The sequence below is a fragment of the Xiphophorus hellerii genome, chromosome 11, assembly GCF_003331165.1.
Source record: "Xiphophorus hellerii strain 12219 chromosome 11, Xiphophorus_hellerii-4.1, whole genome shotgun sequence".
NCBI classification, from domain to species: domain Eukaryota; kingdom Metazoa; phylum Chordata; class Actinopteri; order Cyprinodontiformes; family Poeciliidae; genus Xiphophorus; species Xiphophorus hellerii.
Genome location: NC_045682.1, coordinates 1,622,998 through 1,637,973, shown reverse-complemented (window position 1 = coordinate 1,637,973; position 14,976 = coordinate 1,622,998). Strand labels below are relative to the sequence as shown.

At 38.6% G+C, this 14,976-nt stretch overlaps 1 protein-coding gene across 1 annotated transcript in view; it reads right to left on the bottom strand.

Moving 5' to 3' along the window:
• Nucleotides 1–4,930: 4,930 nt before the first annotated feature.
• The window catches only part of st6gal1 (ST6 beta-galactosamide alpha-2,6-sialyltranferase 1), a 32,331-nt gene continuing 22,285 nt past the window's right edge, over nt 4,931–14,976 (bottom strand). Inside the window, exons 3-9 of the mRNA XM_032575515.1 lie at nt 12,141–12,347; nt 11,562–11,930; nt 11,212–11,479; nt 9,587–9,684; nt 7,393–7,494; nt 6,980–7,154; nt 4,931–5,693 (exon numbers count right to left, since the gene is read on the bottom strand). Of these exons, the coding sequence (XP_032431406.1) occupies nt 5,428–5,693; nt 6,980–7,154; nt 7,393–7,494; nt 9,587–9,684; nt 11,212–11,479; nt 11,562–11,930; nt 12,141–12,347 (1,485 nt within the window). The 3' untranslated portion in view covers nt 4,931–5,427. The remainder of the gene's footprint in view (nt 5,694–6,979; nt 7,155–7,392; nt 7,495–9,586; nt 9,685–11,211; nt 11,480–11,561; nt 11,931–12,140; nt 12,348–14,976) is intronic.

The following is a 14,976-nucleotide window of genomic DNA, read 5'->3' as shown; positions in this document are numbered from 1 at the left end:
TTGGTCTTTCTAAGATTGTGTGGTGTGTTACGGTAGATCGTCGTGGCCGCTCCGATCTAAATCAGGGGTTTTCCCCGACTGGGATCTTAACGCAGCCTGTTGAATGTGACAGGTAGCCAATCAGAAAGCGAGGATTCTCCTCCGTGTTTTCTGAGGGGAAATTACGTCGGGGAATCCCAAACAGCTGACACGGCGCAACCCGAAGTCCAGCCGACGTGGAAACAACATTAATGTTTATTCAACATGCAAAGAATATAGAAATGACAAGGGGAGGAGTTGGAGCGAAATTGCTACCGCAGTTGATAAACCCGGTAACTTTTCAGCTGTTCTTCGTTAACGTGACGTAAATAGGTTATAATGATTTTCATTCGGTCAGGACTTTACGCTGACACTAGCCACATGCATTGCAGGTAGGTTGTAGTAATGCACTGATTAATACCTGGTTTTAAAATTAGTTCACTGGACTTGTAGCCATTATTTTGTGCCCATTGTTGGACACCACAGGGCAGGACCGAACCCGATCGAACCGTTATACCTAGGATTTCTGTCGGCTGTGTGGTCTCTCAGGTTTTGAAAATGGGCCGACAATCGGCCGACAGCTCTAAGATCGTGTAGTGTGCGCTGGGCTTTACACTAAGGAAATGAGGAAGGGGGGGGGGGGGGTCAATGGAGAGAACCGGAGTTGAGCCTTTTTTCATTCAGTGTCATTAACAGAAAGAGAAAAAGGTCGGAAGAGACGATAGCGCCGATAATTGAAATGACATCGATAGTTTTAATTTATCGTACGATTAATCGATTTATCGTTTATCGCGACAGGCCTAAAAATACTAATTAAATTTTTATGAAAAGCTAAACTTACTATGGTTGTAGTAAGCTTAAAGAAAGTACGCAGGAAGCCTGTACATCTGCAGACATCCAAAAGTCTATTCAGAATTAAACAAAATCTTGTGTTATTTAGAACCATTGTTTGGCTTTTAACTTAATTGTTTTATACCATCAATGTAATACACTTTGTACACACTAAGGCCTAAAAGAATCATGCATAAATGAAATTCAGGAATTTTCTGTAAAACAACCCTTTTTGAAACTTAAACTCCCTTTTTCTTTGCATAGCCAAGAACTAGACACTTTTCTCCCTGGTGTTCTAACTCCATAAGCTGCAAGATTACTTAAAAAGAATAAGGGCAAGCAGTTTGTTACAGGACTGTAGAACTGGTACGTTTTAAATGTATATAAACATGCATGGTGCTGAAGTCTTCCTTCCTGACCAGTCTCACAATCTCATACTCCATGTTTAGACAACAAATGTATCCCAAGAAACAGAGATGGATGCCACAAGAGATTTGAATATTAAGATATTTTTGGGTGTAGCTACTATATGTTCTGGATGCTACCATGATGCAGATAAAGATGCTATTTTAGTATAACTTAAGTTTGGTCTTTTATCAATCATTAGATGGTTGCACTGGATAGCGCAGTGTGAATACTGTGCATTTACTGCAGAAAGCAGAGATCTGTATGCTCTGCACTTCCCCCTGAATTAGTCCTTTTAGCTGGGCAGGAACACACACGTCTGAGTTGTGCACCAAGTCGATTATGCTGATTGAAAGTCGGAAGTTAGTTTTTTGGCATTTGTTTTAATGCAAAACATAATTGTCTCACTGTCCAATATAAATGCAATGGCATCATATTAACTCATACGACAGTGGAGGGGGTATAATGCAGATCGTACCATTGACAGTCTGGGATTTGAAGAACAGAAGCATCTTGCCAAGTTCCACAGGTATTTTCCAAATAGATTTTTTGGAGACTGTATGCCAACATCACTTAGGTGTTAAAACAGCTTTAAGACCAAAACCATTAAGAATCCAACTAGACTCAAACTTAGCTTTTGTTAAATTAGTTTCAATTGTTTACTGATTTTTTTTTAATTAAGTATTTTTAGTACTTAGTTATTTGTACCTTTTCCAATTGAACAATGATTCACCACATCTCCTAAGAATGTGTAATTTACATAGGTTATTCTGCTTTATATTGGCTATTCGGATTTATGTTACTGAATATAGCTGCAAAACGGCATGTGGCAAGATTTCTACATGCTCTTAAATGGGCAGTATTGTGTTTCCTAGCCACACATGATTATTTTGTAGCACATTTGAGTAATTGTTGACTTTAGTTCAGTCGTTATAACAATGTTGTATATATCAAATATGATTTGGAATTAATTTGACTTTGTAATTTAACGCCTTAAAATTGGGCCTCTGTCTCTCCAAACTCCTGTTCTGACAAGCCGCCTTCAGGAAGAAGGAACCCTGCTCCTCTATCAAGCCTTTAACAGCATTTTTACAGGTATTGCACTAAGAAGTAGTTTGTATAATGAGTTCAGCTGATGCACAGTTCCACCAGGTGCTTTAAAGTTGCTGCTGGCTGGTCTGAAGGAGCATAATGTAGGAGTCGCAGGGGAGGGCTGCTCTGAGGCGGGAACTGGAAAACTGCAGCTCCGAAGAGGAACCTCTTCCTCAGCCCACCCAAGCATTTTGCACAACTGAATAGTTGCCAAGGGAGATTCAAGGATTTCTCAAACACGCATGGAAAAAATTAATAAATCAAAGCAACACTAACCTCTATTCTGAGGGCAATAGAATTTTTCAGTGTCAGAACTTCAGAGATAATGAACTCTTATTTGCAGTCAGTTAACAGGCCACATTCTACATCTTTACTCTGCCACTTCGACAGTGGGGCTCCCTGAGCCTTGGCAAGAAGGGCAGCTAAACTCCACCAAATAATAATGCCCAAGAGATAAATGAGCAATGAAACAATAATAAAGCTCAAGAAAGTTACATGTACATGTGTAAAATTAGCTGTAAACTGAGCCGAGTGATGGCACCCAGTCAGATGTTGGCAGTGAAGAACTTTGCCTTTTTTAACTTCAGAAATGCTCAAATTAACCGGAAAACAAAAATTAGTCCTTTCGTTTTAAACAAAAGCCGCTGAAACAGAAGCAATCTGAAAGGCCAGATAAAACTAATATTAATTTTATAGGTATGAACAGAACCTGGGAGTTTATATTTACGTGTAGCATTTTGTTTAGGAGATAGGTCATATTTCAATTTTATCCTAAATTTATCTATTTTCCATTAAGGTTCATGTTTGGTGGAAAATAAGCAACTTCAAAGAAAAGAGGATTCAATGATGGCTATGGTGATGGCTTTCAAATGAACATCTGGCTTAAAACGACAAATAGTCGAGTGAAGACTATCCTGCTAATTTCTGAGAATGTTTTAACCCAGGTTAGTCAAAAACTGGACCAACTATAGTTTTCATTTAAAAAGTAGAAACTAAACCAGGTTGAGCTTAGAGGATCAAGTTTGATTTTTGTTATACACATCCCTTTGCTTTGGAGTTAGGTTTTATGTTCTCCATAAAAATGGACTCATTACAAGGTACAGTGGGGCAAAAACATATTTAGTCAGCCACCAATTGTGCAAGTTCTCCCACTTAAAAAGATGAGGCCTGTAATTTCCATCATAGATATACCTCAACTATGAGAGACAAAAGGAGAAAAAAATCCAGAAAATCACATTGTCTGATTTTTAAAGACTTTATTTGCAAAATATGGTGGAAAATAAGTATTTGATCAATAACAAAAGTTCATCTCAATACTTTGTTATATACCCTTTGGTGGCAATGACAGAGATCAAACGTTTTCTGTAAGTCTTCACAAGGTTTTCACACACTGTTGCTGGTATTTTGGCCCATTCCTCCATGCAGATCTCCTCTAGAGCAGTGATGTTCTGGGGCTGTCGCTGGGCAACACAGACTTTCAACTCCCTCCAAAGATTTTCTATGGGGTTGAGATCTGGAGACTGGCTAGGCCACTCCAGGACCTTGAAATGCTTCTTACGAAGCCACTCCTTCGTTACCCGGGCGGTGTGTTTGGGATCATTGTCATGCTGAAAGACCCAGCCACGTTTCATCTTCAATGCCCTTGCTGATGGAAGGAGATTTTCACTCAAAATTTGACGATACATGGCCCCATTCATTCTTTCCTTTACACGGATCAGTCGTCCTGGTCCCTTAGCAGAAAAACAGCCCCAAAGCATGATGTTTCCACCCCCATGCTTCACAGTAGGTATGGTGTTCTTTGGATGCAACTCAGCATTCTCTCTCCTCCAAACACAACGAGAAGAGTTTGTACCAAAAAGTTCTATTTTGGTTTCATCTGACCATATGATATTCTCCCAGTCATCTTCTGGATCATCCAAATGCTCTCTAGCAAACTTGAGACGGGCCTTGACATGTACTGGCTTAAGCAGGGGGACACGTCCGGCATTGCAGGATTTGAGTCCCTGGCGGCGTTGTGTGTTACTGATGGTAGCCTTTGTTACTTTGGTCCCAGCTCTCTGCAGGTCATTCACTAGGTTCCCCCGTGTGGTTCTGGGATTTTTGTTCACCGTTCTTGTGATCATTTTGACCCCACGGGGTGAGATCTTGCATGGAGCCCTAGATCGAGGGAGATTATCAGTGGTCTTATATGTGTTCCATTTTCTAATAATTGATCCCACAGTTGATTTCTTCACACCAAGCTGTTTACCTATTGCAGATTCAGTATTCCCAGCCTGGTGCAGGTCTATAATTTTGTTTCGGGTGTCCTTTGACAGCTCTCTAGTTTTGGCCATGGTGGAGTTTAGAGTGTGACTGTTTGAGGTTGTGGACAGGTGTCTTTTATACTGATAACGGGTTCAAACAGGTGCCATTAATACAGGTAACGAGTGGAGGACAGAGGAGCCTCTTAGAGAAGAAGTTACAGGTCTGTGAGAGCCAGAAATCTTGCTTGTTTGTAGCTGACCAAATACTTATTTTCCACCATATTTTGCAAATAAATTCTTTAAAAATCAGACAATGTGATTCTCTGGATTTTTTTTTCTCCTTTTGTCTCTCATAGTTGAGGTATATCTATGATGAAAATTACAGGCCTCTCTCATCTTTTTAAGTGGGAGAACTTGCACAATTGGTGGCTGACTAAATACTTTTTTGCCCCACTGTATATCATTTTAGTTTTTAAGACACAGGGTAAAAATTTTTTTACAAACAAAAATCCTGCTTTTAGAGTGAAAGAATTTGCAGTTACTTTTTAAAATCATTTGATATCTCTATATGTTTAGCTAATGTTTCTTAGTACTGTAAAGGATTCTCAAATTTTCTAAAACATCAGTATGGAATGTGCAGAGGTTTAGGTTTTGATTGTATATAATTCTTAGTTTGGAACAGCTTACCTACATATAAGTGCTAGTGCCAGTTTTTGTCATTTCACGCCAGTGTTTTCTGTGTGATCGTCATTAAATATCAACATAGGGTACTCTTTAAAGAAAAGCAGTAAATATGAGGTTTACATGCGTCCATCCTCACTTGTCATGCATGTTTCACTCAGTGCTCCTGCACCGCTTCTGCTGTGCAATTCATGGCACTGAACCCAGGCAGCGTGACGCGCCCATGGTTGTAGATGTCCCGATCGGAGCCTTGGTTCATGCGCTTGACCAGGTTCTTCTCGTACAGCAGCGGGTGGTAAGCCCCAAATGTGCAGGCGGCGTCATAGAAACGCTGATAGTAGTGGCAGAGTGGTGTCTTCCGGCGAGACGGCAGAAACTCGTAGACGTGCACCATCTCACACATTGACATCATCAGGATGGTACCTGCACAGACAAAAGGAGATTTCTCTTGAACTTGAGAAAATGTACATCAAAAGTGGCCTAAGGAAGGGTCACAGGGGCTTAGGTGACCAAGGTGTTTGTGAGGGATGAAATGCTGGTCACTGTGATGCTAATTTGACTTCCAACTTTCCCAGATCTCAAGCCAATAGAGCTTCAACAAATTTGATCCATAGTAGATGCACCTCACATCTCCAGGCATAAAGAATCTCTTGCCATCATGTCGGTACCAGACACAGCACAGCTTCAGGGGTCCAGTGGAGTCCATAACAGCTTAACGTGATGCTTGATTGGTAAATGTTTATAATGCAAGCAAATGTGACCGAAAACAGATTTTTTTTTTTTTTTTGCTCAAATGCAACTCAGACTCAATTCCGATCTTTTCACCCCATGAGACATGGATCATAGTTCTGCACCAGAAGTAGCCTGACCAGATGTAAACAATGGTGGTTGTAAAATTATTAATGAGGTCTGTTCAACTGAGGTGCAATACATGACAATGTCACCACTCTTGGTTCTGACTACACATCCCAACAGACCTCTTTACAGAAGTTGGACGCAATGCTCCTCAAAACACCAACTCCATTAGTTGTGCTCTATTTATTATCATCAATTCTGTTGGCTCCCATTGGAAATAAACTATAAATATAACCATACAAACACACAAAATATCACAGATTTGGGCATCAAGACATGCTGTGTGAAAATAGCCTAAGGTGTCTACCAGCAAAAATTACTTTTAGCTAATAATTTGGTCATAGTTTATTACAGTGTTTTAACACAGAACAATAATATCACCTCCCTAAAACAATGGCCCAAGTAATTTTTTTTGCCAAAAATGATTTTGAAAAAAAGAAGAAGAAAAAAAAAGATCCAAAAAAGTCACTTACAGCAAAAAAAAAGACTGAGGCAATGAGCATAACCACTGACCCATCACAACTGAACTAGAACTGAAAAGGTTGTATTGTTACTATTATGATTCCTGACCTTGTTTTTGCCCTTACACAAACCGCAAGAAATGAAACTAAATAGACTCCAGTATTCTTTGCTCTGTAGTAACCAATTTAATAGTGATACAAATATCAAAAAGGTCATAAGCCCAGACTTAGACCATCAAAAATGGTCACTTTTAGAGCTGGAAATTCTGTTCCCATGTTGAGGTTTCATACCACATTTATTTGTGGTGAGGAAGTTATTTTTATCTAGCATGTCAGAATCAAAGTGGACAGAATATAAGCAGGAAGTGGCGAGACAGCTGGTGGTTCCCATACCCAGCAGACCAGAAGAGGGAGGGTTCTTCTGTATGGGTTCAGCCATGTTGTCCTGAATCCGCTGCCACAGCTGCCACTCGAAGCGAGGATGCAGGATGTAGAACGGCTGCTGCGGGTGAAGCCTCCTATATCTCTGATACTGATTGAAGATGGGATAATCTGTGTGGTTGTACCACTGCAGGAGGGAGGAACAGCACATGGAGAAAGGTTTCAGATAGATTATGCCAGATTTTCTTATTCAAACCACTCCTTTGTTTATGTCAGCATGTGACATGTTTAATTTAAACTGTTAATCATGAAATAAACAAATAACAAAAAATGAAAAACTGTCAGAGGAAACAACCACAGGCAGGTTGTCAATAAGGGTTAAATGAAAAAGAGAATGAAAAGGAAACTGACAAAAGAAAAATCACCTGACTGAGGTTGGAGGAAAAGGGGGCGGGGTCCCAGGCCACCAGAACACCTGAGCTGTACAGAGAACTGGACAGGAAGCGATGGTCATCAGATGCCATCACCTGGAAGACAAAAACTTTGTTAAAATCCTCTTCTCTTCCTGCTGAGGGCAGATGCTTTTTCTACCACAAAATAAGTCAACTTGATTGCACTTTGCAGAACAAACTTCACCTAAATGAGTAATATCAGCATGTTACAATATGATACTACAAACTACACGGAGACCTCCAATAGAGTAAGAAAACATTCACCTCTTTCCAGTTAAAAAAATGAAATAAAATTATAAAGATGTCCACATGCTACACTGAAAACAATTGAGAAATCAAACAGACATTAAAAAGTGAGGGATGAATCAGGAATTAAATATTTTTATTAAACTGGCTTATTTCGTTTTTTTAAGATTTCCTAACATTGTTAACCTTAATGCTGACATTGATTCTTGTTGCAACTGCATTGGTAAATTATTTCATTGGGATATATTTCATAGACCAACAGAAAGCAATTAATATTTTTGATGTTGAAGGGCGACGATGTCAGATTTAAAGAAATAGTAATCAGCAAGTCTTCTTCCGACTCCTTTAGAGCTAAATTAGTTTCGTCTTTACCTCTAAATACTGAGGTTTATAAAAAGGAACTGGATGATTAGACAATGTCTTGTCCGTGCTGTTTATATATGTTTTTTCTTTGTTCCTTTTTTACCCAGTAAGGAGTACAACATGCATTTTTCTTTTATATAACTTGCAATCTCTCTCAAATAACTTTTTTTTTTGCTTTATGCAAGTTTGTTTTATGATTACTCAGTTTTTAAAGAAAAGTTATGTGCGTAATTATCACAATGTTCTTGTGGTTATTTTTGTTGTGCAATTACCATTTCTGTCCTTTCACAAATAAAAAGTTGGCAAAAAACAAACACTCAGCACAAATTGTGGGTCATGATTGTCAAACATTGTGCCATATAAATTCCTCATAAAACACATTTAAGTTTGGTTGTAACTTGACAAAATGTTTAAGCTGTGCGACCAAAATAAATTTGAATTTCATTTCGAGTTCCTGTTTATTTAAATCATCAGATGCAAAAGAAATCTGTTTTGGTTTACTATAATCTCTTTGTATGAAAAAATTTTATTTTCTGTGATGAAAAAATAAATATTAAAGACTTGGAGAAAACAAAATGTTTTTGTGCTCTAGTGAACAAAACAGGAGATGCAAATATTTACATGCATGCACAAGCCCATAACCCATATATGATTATATGTAAAGTAAAACTTGCAGCTGTTTCACTGTATCCATAAACTTTTACTGTTTGAGAGGATTCATGCGCCAAAGGTTTTTCTTGTGTCAGCTAAAAATACTCAAGGCGAGATCATCTCTGCAGTTTAACGCCCACAACGCAAACACCTACATGAGTCTCTTCAAACCCAAAAGTCCAAACATTTGATAAAAACAACAGCAGCTCATTTCTGCTGTATTAGGTTCACATTTTGTGCTCTTATGTACAAAATGTTGAATCTTTTTTCTGATCAAGTAAACTGAGAAAATATCTGAAGGCTCCTTTAGGAAGCAGTCAGATTTGTGAGTTGTGATATTATTTGAGGTCTTCTGTGACCAACATACAGAAAGAGGAACAAAGGGGCAATATTTTTGTTTTTGCAGATAAAATTTTAGGAAAATAGGGATTTTATTACGACTTTTTTCAGGTAATTGTATGGCTGTGACTTTATGCCAGAGCATTAATATCTCCACAAACAAGTACTGCTCTTGGAAAAACAACCATTTGTAATACAATTTCTGCTTCTTTAGGGCATATAAAGAAATGTGATCTGTGTAACTAAATTGCGCACATATTTTCAAATGTATTGATACTCATCGAACAAGAAGAAAATAAAATAGTAAAATTAACAATCCAGACAGTTTTGGGGTGTTTTAAACGTCAATTAGAATTTATCGTGACAATGACAACGACAACTCTAAATTCTTTTAAGAAATTTATCACAAGGTTGAAACATGTCTGGATAAATATTTTGGCTATGACCAGTTTTTGCACTGAGTGTGAATACGTTCAGCCGCAGATGTTTACCACTTCATTAATTGAAAGTAATGAAGTGGTAAACATGGGCACATCTTCCATGTACCAGCCACCATTTGGAGGCTTACCTGTGAGTTAATGAGACGGATGGTTGTTTTGGAGCCAACATCTTTCTCAAAGCCGCTGGTGGGAGCAGAGTTGAACCGTAGCACCGCATCATGAGTGTCTGGGGTTTAATCAAAACAGACAGTTTCAGAGGAAGCAAACTTCAGCAGTTACTGATGCAACACATTCATTTTGTGTTCAGAAATAGCAAAAACAGAAACCACAATGTGGTTTCATGTCACACAGTGGCATGTGATTCTTCAGAAAGAGTCAACATGTAGCCATTTTGTCTGAGCAAACATATTTATGCAGCTGGTTTGGATTTCACAGCTGAAGGTTCATGATTTCATACACAAGCAATTTTTTAAATTAAATATATGCAGCCTGTTAATTTTGGAGGCAGATAACATTTATAATTCTGTTAATATTTTAACAGAATTATAAAGGCAGCTTTTAGCTTGGACCAAAAAGTTTTCCTATCCATATTTACTGGAGTGAAGGTCATTAAATTTGGGGTAGTAATGATAAAATTGAATTGTTTTTCATAGCTGAAATTACTGTATAGCGGCTTTTGGTTGGGTACACAACATAACCTATTGTGGATTTGATCTTAACACAAGGTCCAAATTTTAAAATGCAGCCAAATGTATAATATACAATTTATATATTTAAGCAAGTTGCTCATACGGATTAATAAAGTTTTCAGAATCATGTGAATCAACTAATTTCAGTCGATCTTGAACATATCTGCTCTGGAACAGGGATTTTTTTCTCTGGGGAAGTTGATTTTAATGGGCGGTATTTTCCAAACAGAGTGATGTTTTATAGCACAATCAACTATGTTACCCGCAGTTATGAAAATGCTGTATATATCAAAAACAACTTAAAAGACATTTGACTTTGCATCAAAGGTGTATCTGGCACCTTGAAATTTTCCTCTGTCTCTTTGAGAACCTCCTACCCTTTCAGACCCTTTCAATTCAATAATACTTAATTAATAGAATTTAAATGTTGTTGTAACTCATTAAAGATTCTTCAGAGTTATTGCAGATGAAATTCAAGGATTCTTAAAACATGCATGAAAGAATCAAAGCAACACTCTGGGTATGTTTTGATGAGAGAATAATATAACATAATATAAACCTTAAAGTAGGTTTAGCATAACAGTCCCGTTCTAAATTCACTTTAATGAAAACTGCAACAATGGTGATCATATAGTTTCTATTTCAGAATCAACCCTTGGTGGTTTCTGAGTTGTTCGGCAACACAAACTTTGTTCATCCGAGCGGAACTGTTTGGCAAGGTGGTTTTACCGTTGACACAACGGTTCATCAAACAAGACAAAAACTCAAAACATGCTTCACAAACCAAAACAGAGACCAACTGGAAACCATGTCAATGTACAGTATATACTGGACATAATGTAGACATTTTTCTCAGTAGGCCTTATAGGTCTGAATATTCAAGCCTTAGGAAATGGACCAGAACTCTACTCTGTGTAATTTTTTGATTCAATTGTTTTAAATGCACTGGGTTCTTTCTTCTTTCACCAGTGGAGCACCCGGTTCAGCTGCTGCCTGGAAGACATGTTGATAATCCTGATTTCAGGTTAGAATTTTTATTTTGTTGTTACAATGAGACAGCTCACCAATCTCCTTGCCTAGTCCGGAGTTGCGGAGCGACCCTGCAGACGACACCACTGCACAACTTTTGTATGGCCCTAAGTCAGAGGTCAGCTGTTGTGGGGGTAGCAGCAAGGGAGCCCAGGCCAACGCAGAGAAAGGCTCATGATCAGAAGTCAAAGTGGTGACCGCTACCTTCTCCTTGAGCTGGCAGAGCAGCTCCCTGCCACTCAGTTTCGGCCGGTTGGAGCTGCCACCAGGTCCAGACACCTTTACGCCGTATTTATTCATTGCCTGGTAGAACGTCCATGAATTATTGCAAGCAATCGCAAAGAAATAAGTTCATCTGATGAGTGTAGAGGCAGCATTAACTCACCTGATAGTTCTGCACCACCTTCTTCAGCCTGTTTCCCAGCATGCTGCTGGACATCTCATCATTCCACACATCTCCTAAAATCCCTTTAGACCCGAAGAATTCAGAGTCGCCCGATTTGCCGCTTAGCTCTCCTTTACGGCGGCCTACGAATAGAGTCTCCAGTGCTCGTGTGAAAGGGCCTGGCAGCAAGTGAGAAAAAAAACCTGAGGACTCTTTCATTTTTGCTGCTCGTTTTGGTGGAGACGCCCAGTCCTCGTTGGTGTGGTTGGGTGAAGACAAGACGGGGATTGGGCGGTGAGGGTCACCTGCAATTATACCCGGGTGCTTCTGAGGGTCTGCGTAGATTGATTTTGCTCCGCCTCGCAGCACCTGAGCAGGTCACAGTGATGAGGACATACTTCAAGCATGTTTCTTTATTGTTCAGAGGAAATAAAGGTAGTTTATCCAAAAATATCCCATTATTTGTAAGTTTTTTTCAGAGTTTTTATTAGATTGTCCTGAATCAGTACAGCATTCATGCTGTACTGACATGGAGACATGGAGCTTTAATATCAGCGAGAATGAAGAATGGCAACAAACCTTGACAACTGAGTGTGTACGAGGCTGAGCCCTGGTACGTGCTCTCACACCAAAGATGGCATCTGTGACAGGCACACTATTTTCAGCACACAGGGCATAAAGAAGAGCCATGGAGATGCAGAAGAAGGTCATGCAGATGGCTCCACGGCGAGCGCGACGCCTCAGACGCCACAGCAAGCTGACCCTGTCCATCGCTGCTCCGGGAATCTAAACAACAAATATCACTTAACAGAAAGTAAATTGCATAAAGAGAAACTACATTTTTTTTGTAAGAGAATTTTTCATAAAAGATATGCCCATAAAAACAACAAAGAAATCTCTTTTACATCACATTTGAATAACATCATCAACAACTGACATCTCGTTTCAGGTATTTTTTTTCCAATTCCAATTGACTTAAAAAAACAAAATTGAACCATTACATAAATAAAATTAATCTTGCCGTTTTGAATAGCCATTAAAAATTTAAAATTGTGGCACAGGAGCTAGCTGAGGCTGCGGGGAGAAGGCGGAACAGGGAAGCTAAGAAAATATCCTGGGGAATACAAAGGGGAGGAAACACCAGGGAGCTGAAAATACTTCTAATACTAAATAAAGACTAAAGAAAACCTGATAAACTGCAAGAGAAAAAGACCTGAGGGAAAAAATAAACAATCCCAAACAAGGCTGATCTAACAATAACAACTAAGGAACATAGAGCTAGAGTATACAAAAAAAATAACCTAACTAGAATCACTAAAGAAAGATGGACATAGATTCAGTCAAATGACTAACTAAACCTAAAGTGACAAAATAAGAAAACTAGAAACACTATCTGGGGAGCTAGAAGGACTTAAGAAATAACCCAACTGGGATGCTGAAGGAAGATGGGCATGGAAACAGACATAACAGAACTAAACCTAAAGTAACCAGATAAGAAATACTAGAACCACTATGGGGGAAGCTAGAAGGTCTGACTAAGAAATAACTTAACTGGAACCACTAAAGGAAGGTACACATAGACTGAGACATATAAGAATAACAGAACCTAGAGTAACTAAAAAATAAACCTAACTCGAAACACTATGAAGGACTGGAAATGAGGAAAGCAATAACAAAACAAGACAATTCTAACCACAATAAATAACCTCAAATAATAAAACTAAAATGACCATGAAGGGCTCATCTAAAGTGAACTAAAACATAGTGCTGAAAAAGATGCAAAAGATGCAAAACCAAACACAAAAACAGAGTCCTAGCAGTTCCAATTAATTTTTCAATTTGTTTTGCTTGATGATTTATTGTTCAATGAGAAAACCCTTAACACTGCAGAAATGTCCAACAGCACATTTAACTATCACTAGAAGCTAATTTTACCCACCTTGCTCTCAAGACACAGCCATCACTGGTAGAATGATCATCGGACAGTAAATACAGACACTGATAAACTGCCTTCTTTCTGCTCAGTTTCAATTCAGCGGCCCGCCTGATGTGATCTTTGTGGTTTATTCACATTTGAGTAACCTTCAGCTGCTGTTGTATTGTAGTGACAGAACGCTAACCAACAGTTTCAACATGGCTGACCACAACAACAGTCTGCTTAATTCTGCTTCCCACCTGGCAGTCTCGTGAAAACAAATTAACAGCAATGGCTTTTTAGATAACATCTATTATGAATTATGAAATTTCAATGCTCTGAGGTACAAAGCAAACAGAAACAATACACTCAGCAACTTACTGACAAACAGTGTGAACAGCTTAACATAATCCAAAATTCAAGAAATGAATATTTTGCCAAAATAATTAACAGTAACAAAAATAATAAAGTTTTGTTTTCCACCATTGGTAATCTGATTAATCTTAACTTTACTGACTATTCACAGACTCCAACTGACTCTCTTTGTGAACAGTTTGCAAATCACTTCTGAGGAAAGATCGAGTCAATTAGAGCTAGCATTTAATCTGAGCAAAATACTGGTTTTAAATCTACTGAATGTTTGTTTTTTACCTCTGGAAACACTGGACAATTTTGTTGTTGATGCAAGAGATACGCAGCAAAGTTTTCTCTCAAATCAAACCAACCGCCTGCATCTTGGACCCAATTTCTTCATTACTTTTTCATTCATTTTATAGATGTTTTCAATATGAAATTTTTAAGTATTGTAAATTGCTCTTTTCAGATGGGTGTCTTCCCCACACCCTTTAAAATGTCAGTGATAAAGCCCCTTCTGAAGAAGAGTAATCTGGATCGTAGTGGTTTTAATAATTACAAACCTGTATCCAACTTAGCATTTTTAAGTAAAATTTTAGAAAAGCTTGTTTTTATTCAGTTGCCCTGCGACAGACTGGCGACCTGTCCAGGGTGACCCCGCCTATCGCCCGGAACGTTAGCTGGAGACAGACACCAGCACCCCTCACGACCCCACTAGGGACAAGGGTGTTAGAAAATGGTTGGATGCATGGATGGATGTTTTTATTCAATTAAATAATTTTTTAAATGACACTGGCATTTTAGAAAAGTATCAATCTGGTTTTAGGACGACCCACAGTACAGAGACTGCCCTTTTCAAAATTGTAAATGACTTTAGGTGTAATCTGGATTCACACAAGCTCTCAGTCCTTGTGCTATTGGGTCTGAGTGCCACCTTTGGTAAAGTGGATCACCAAATTATTTTAAACAGATTACAGCATATGGTGAAACATAATGGAACTATTTTATGTGGAAGGATAAATTGGAGTAGAACCAGGAAGTGATGTACCACACTAGAGAGATTTTAGAGCCGACAACACAAAGTGTTCCGTCCTAACTACCAACTCAGCCCTCCTCTGTAACCAAGTGTTCCTCCATCTCTGTAAT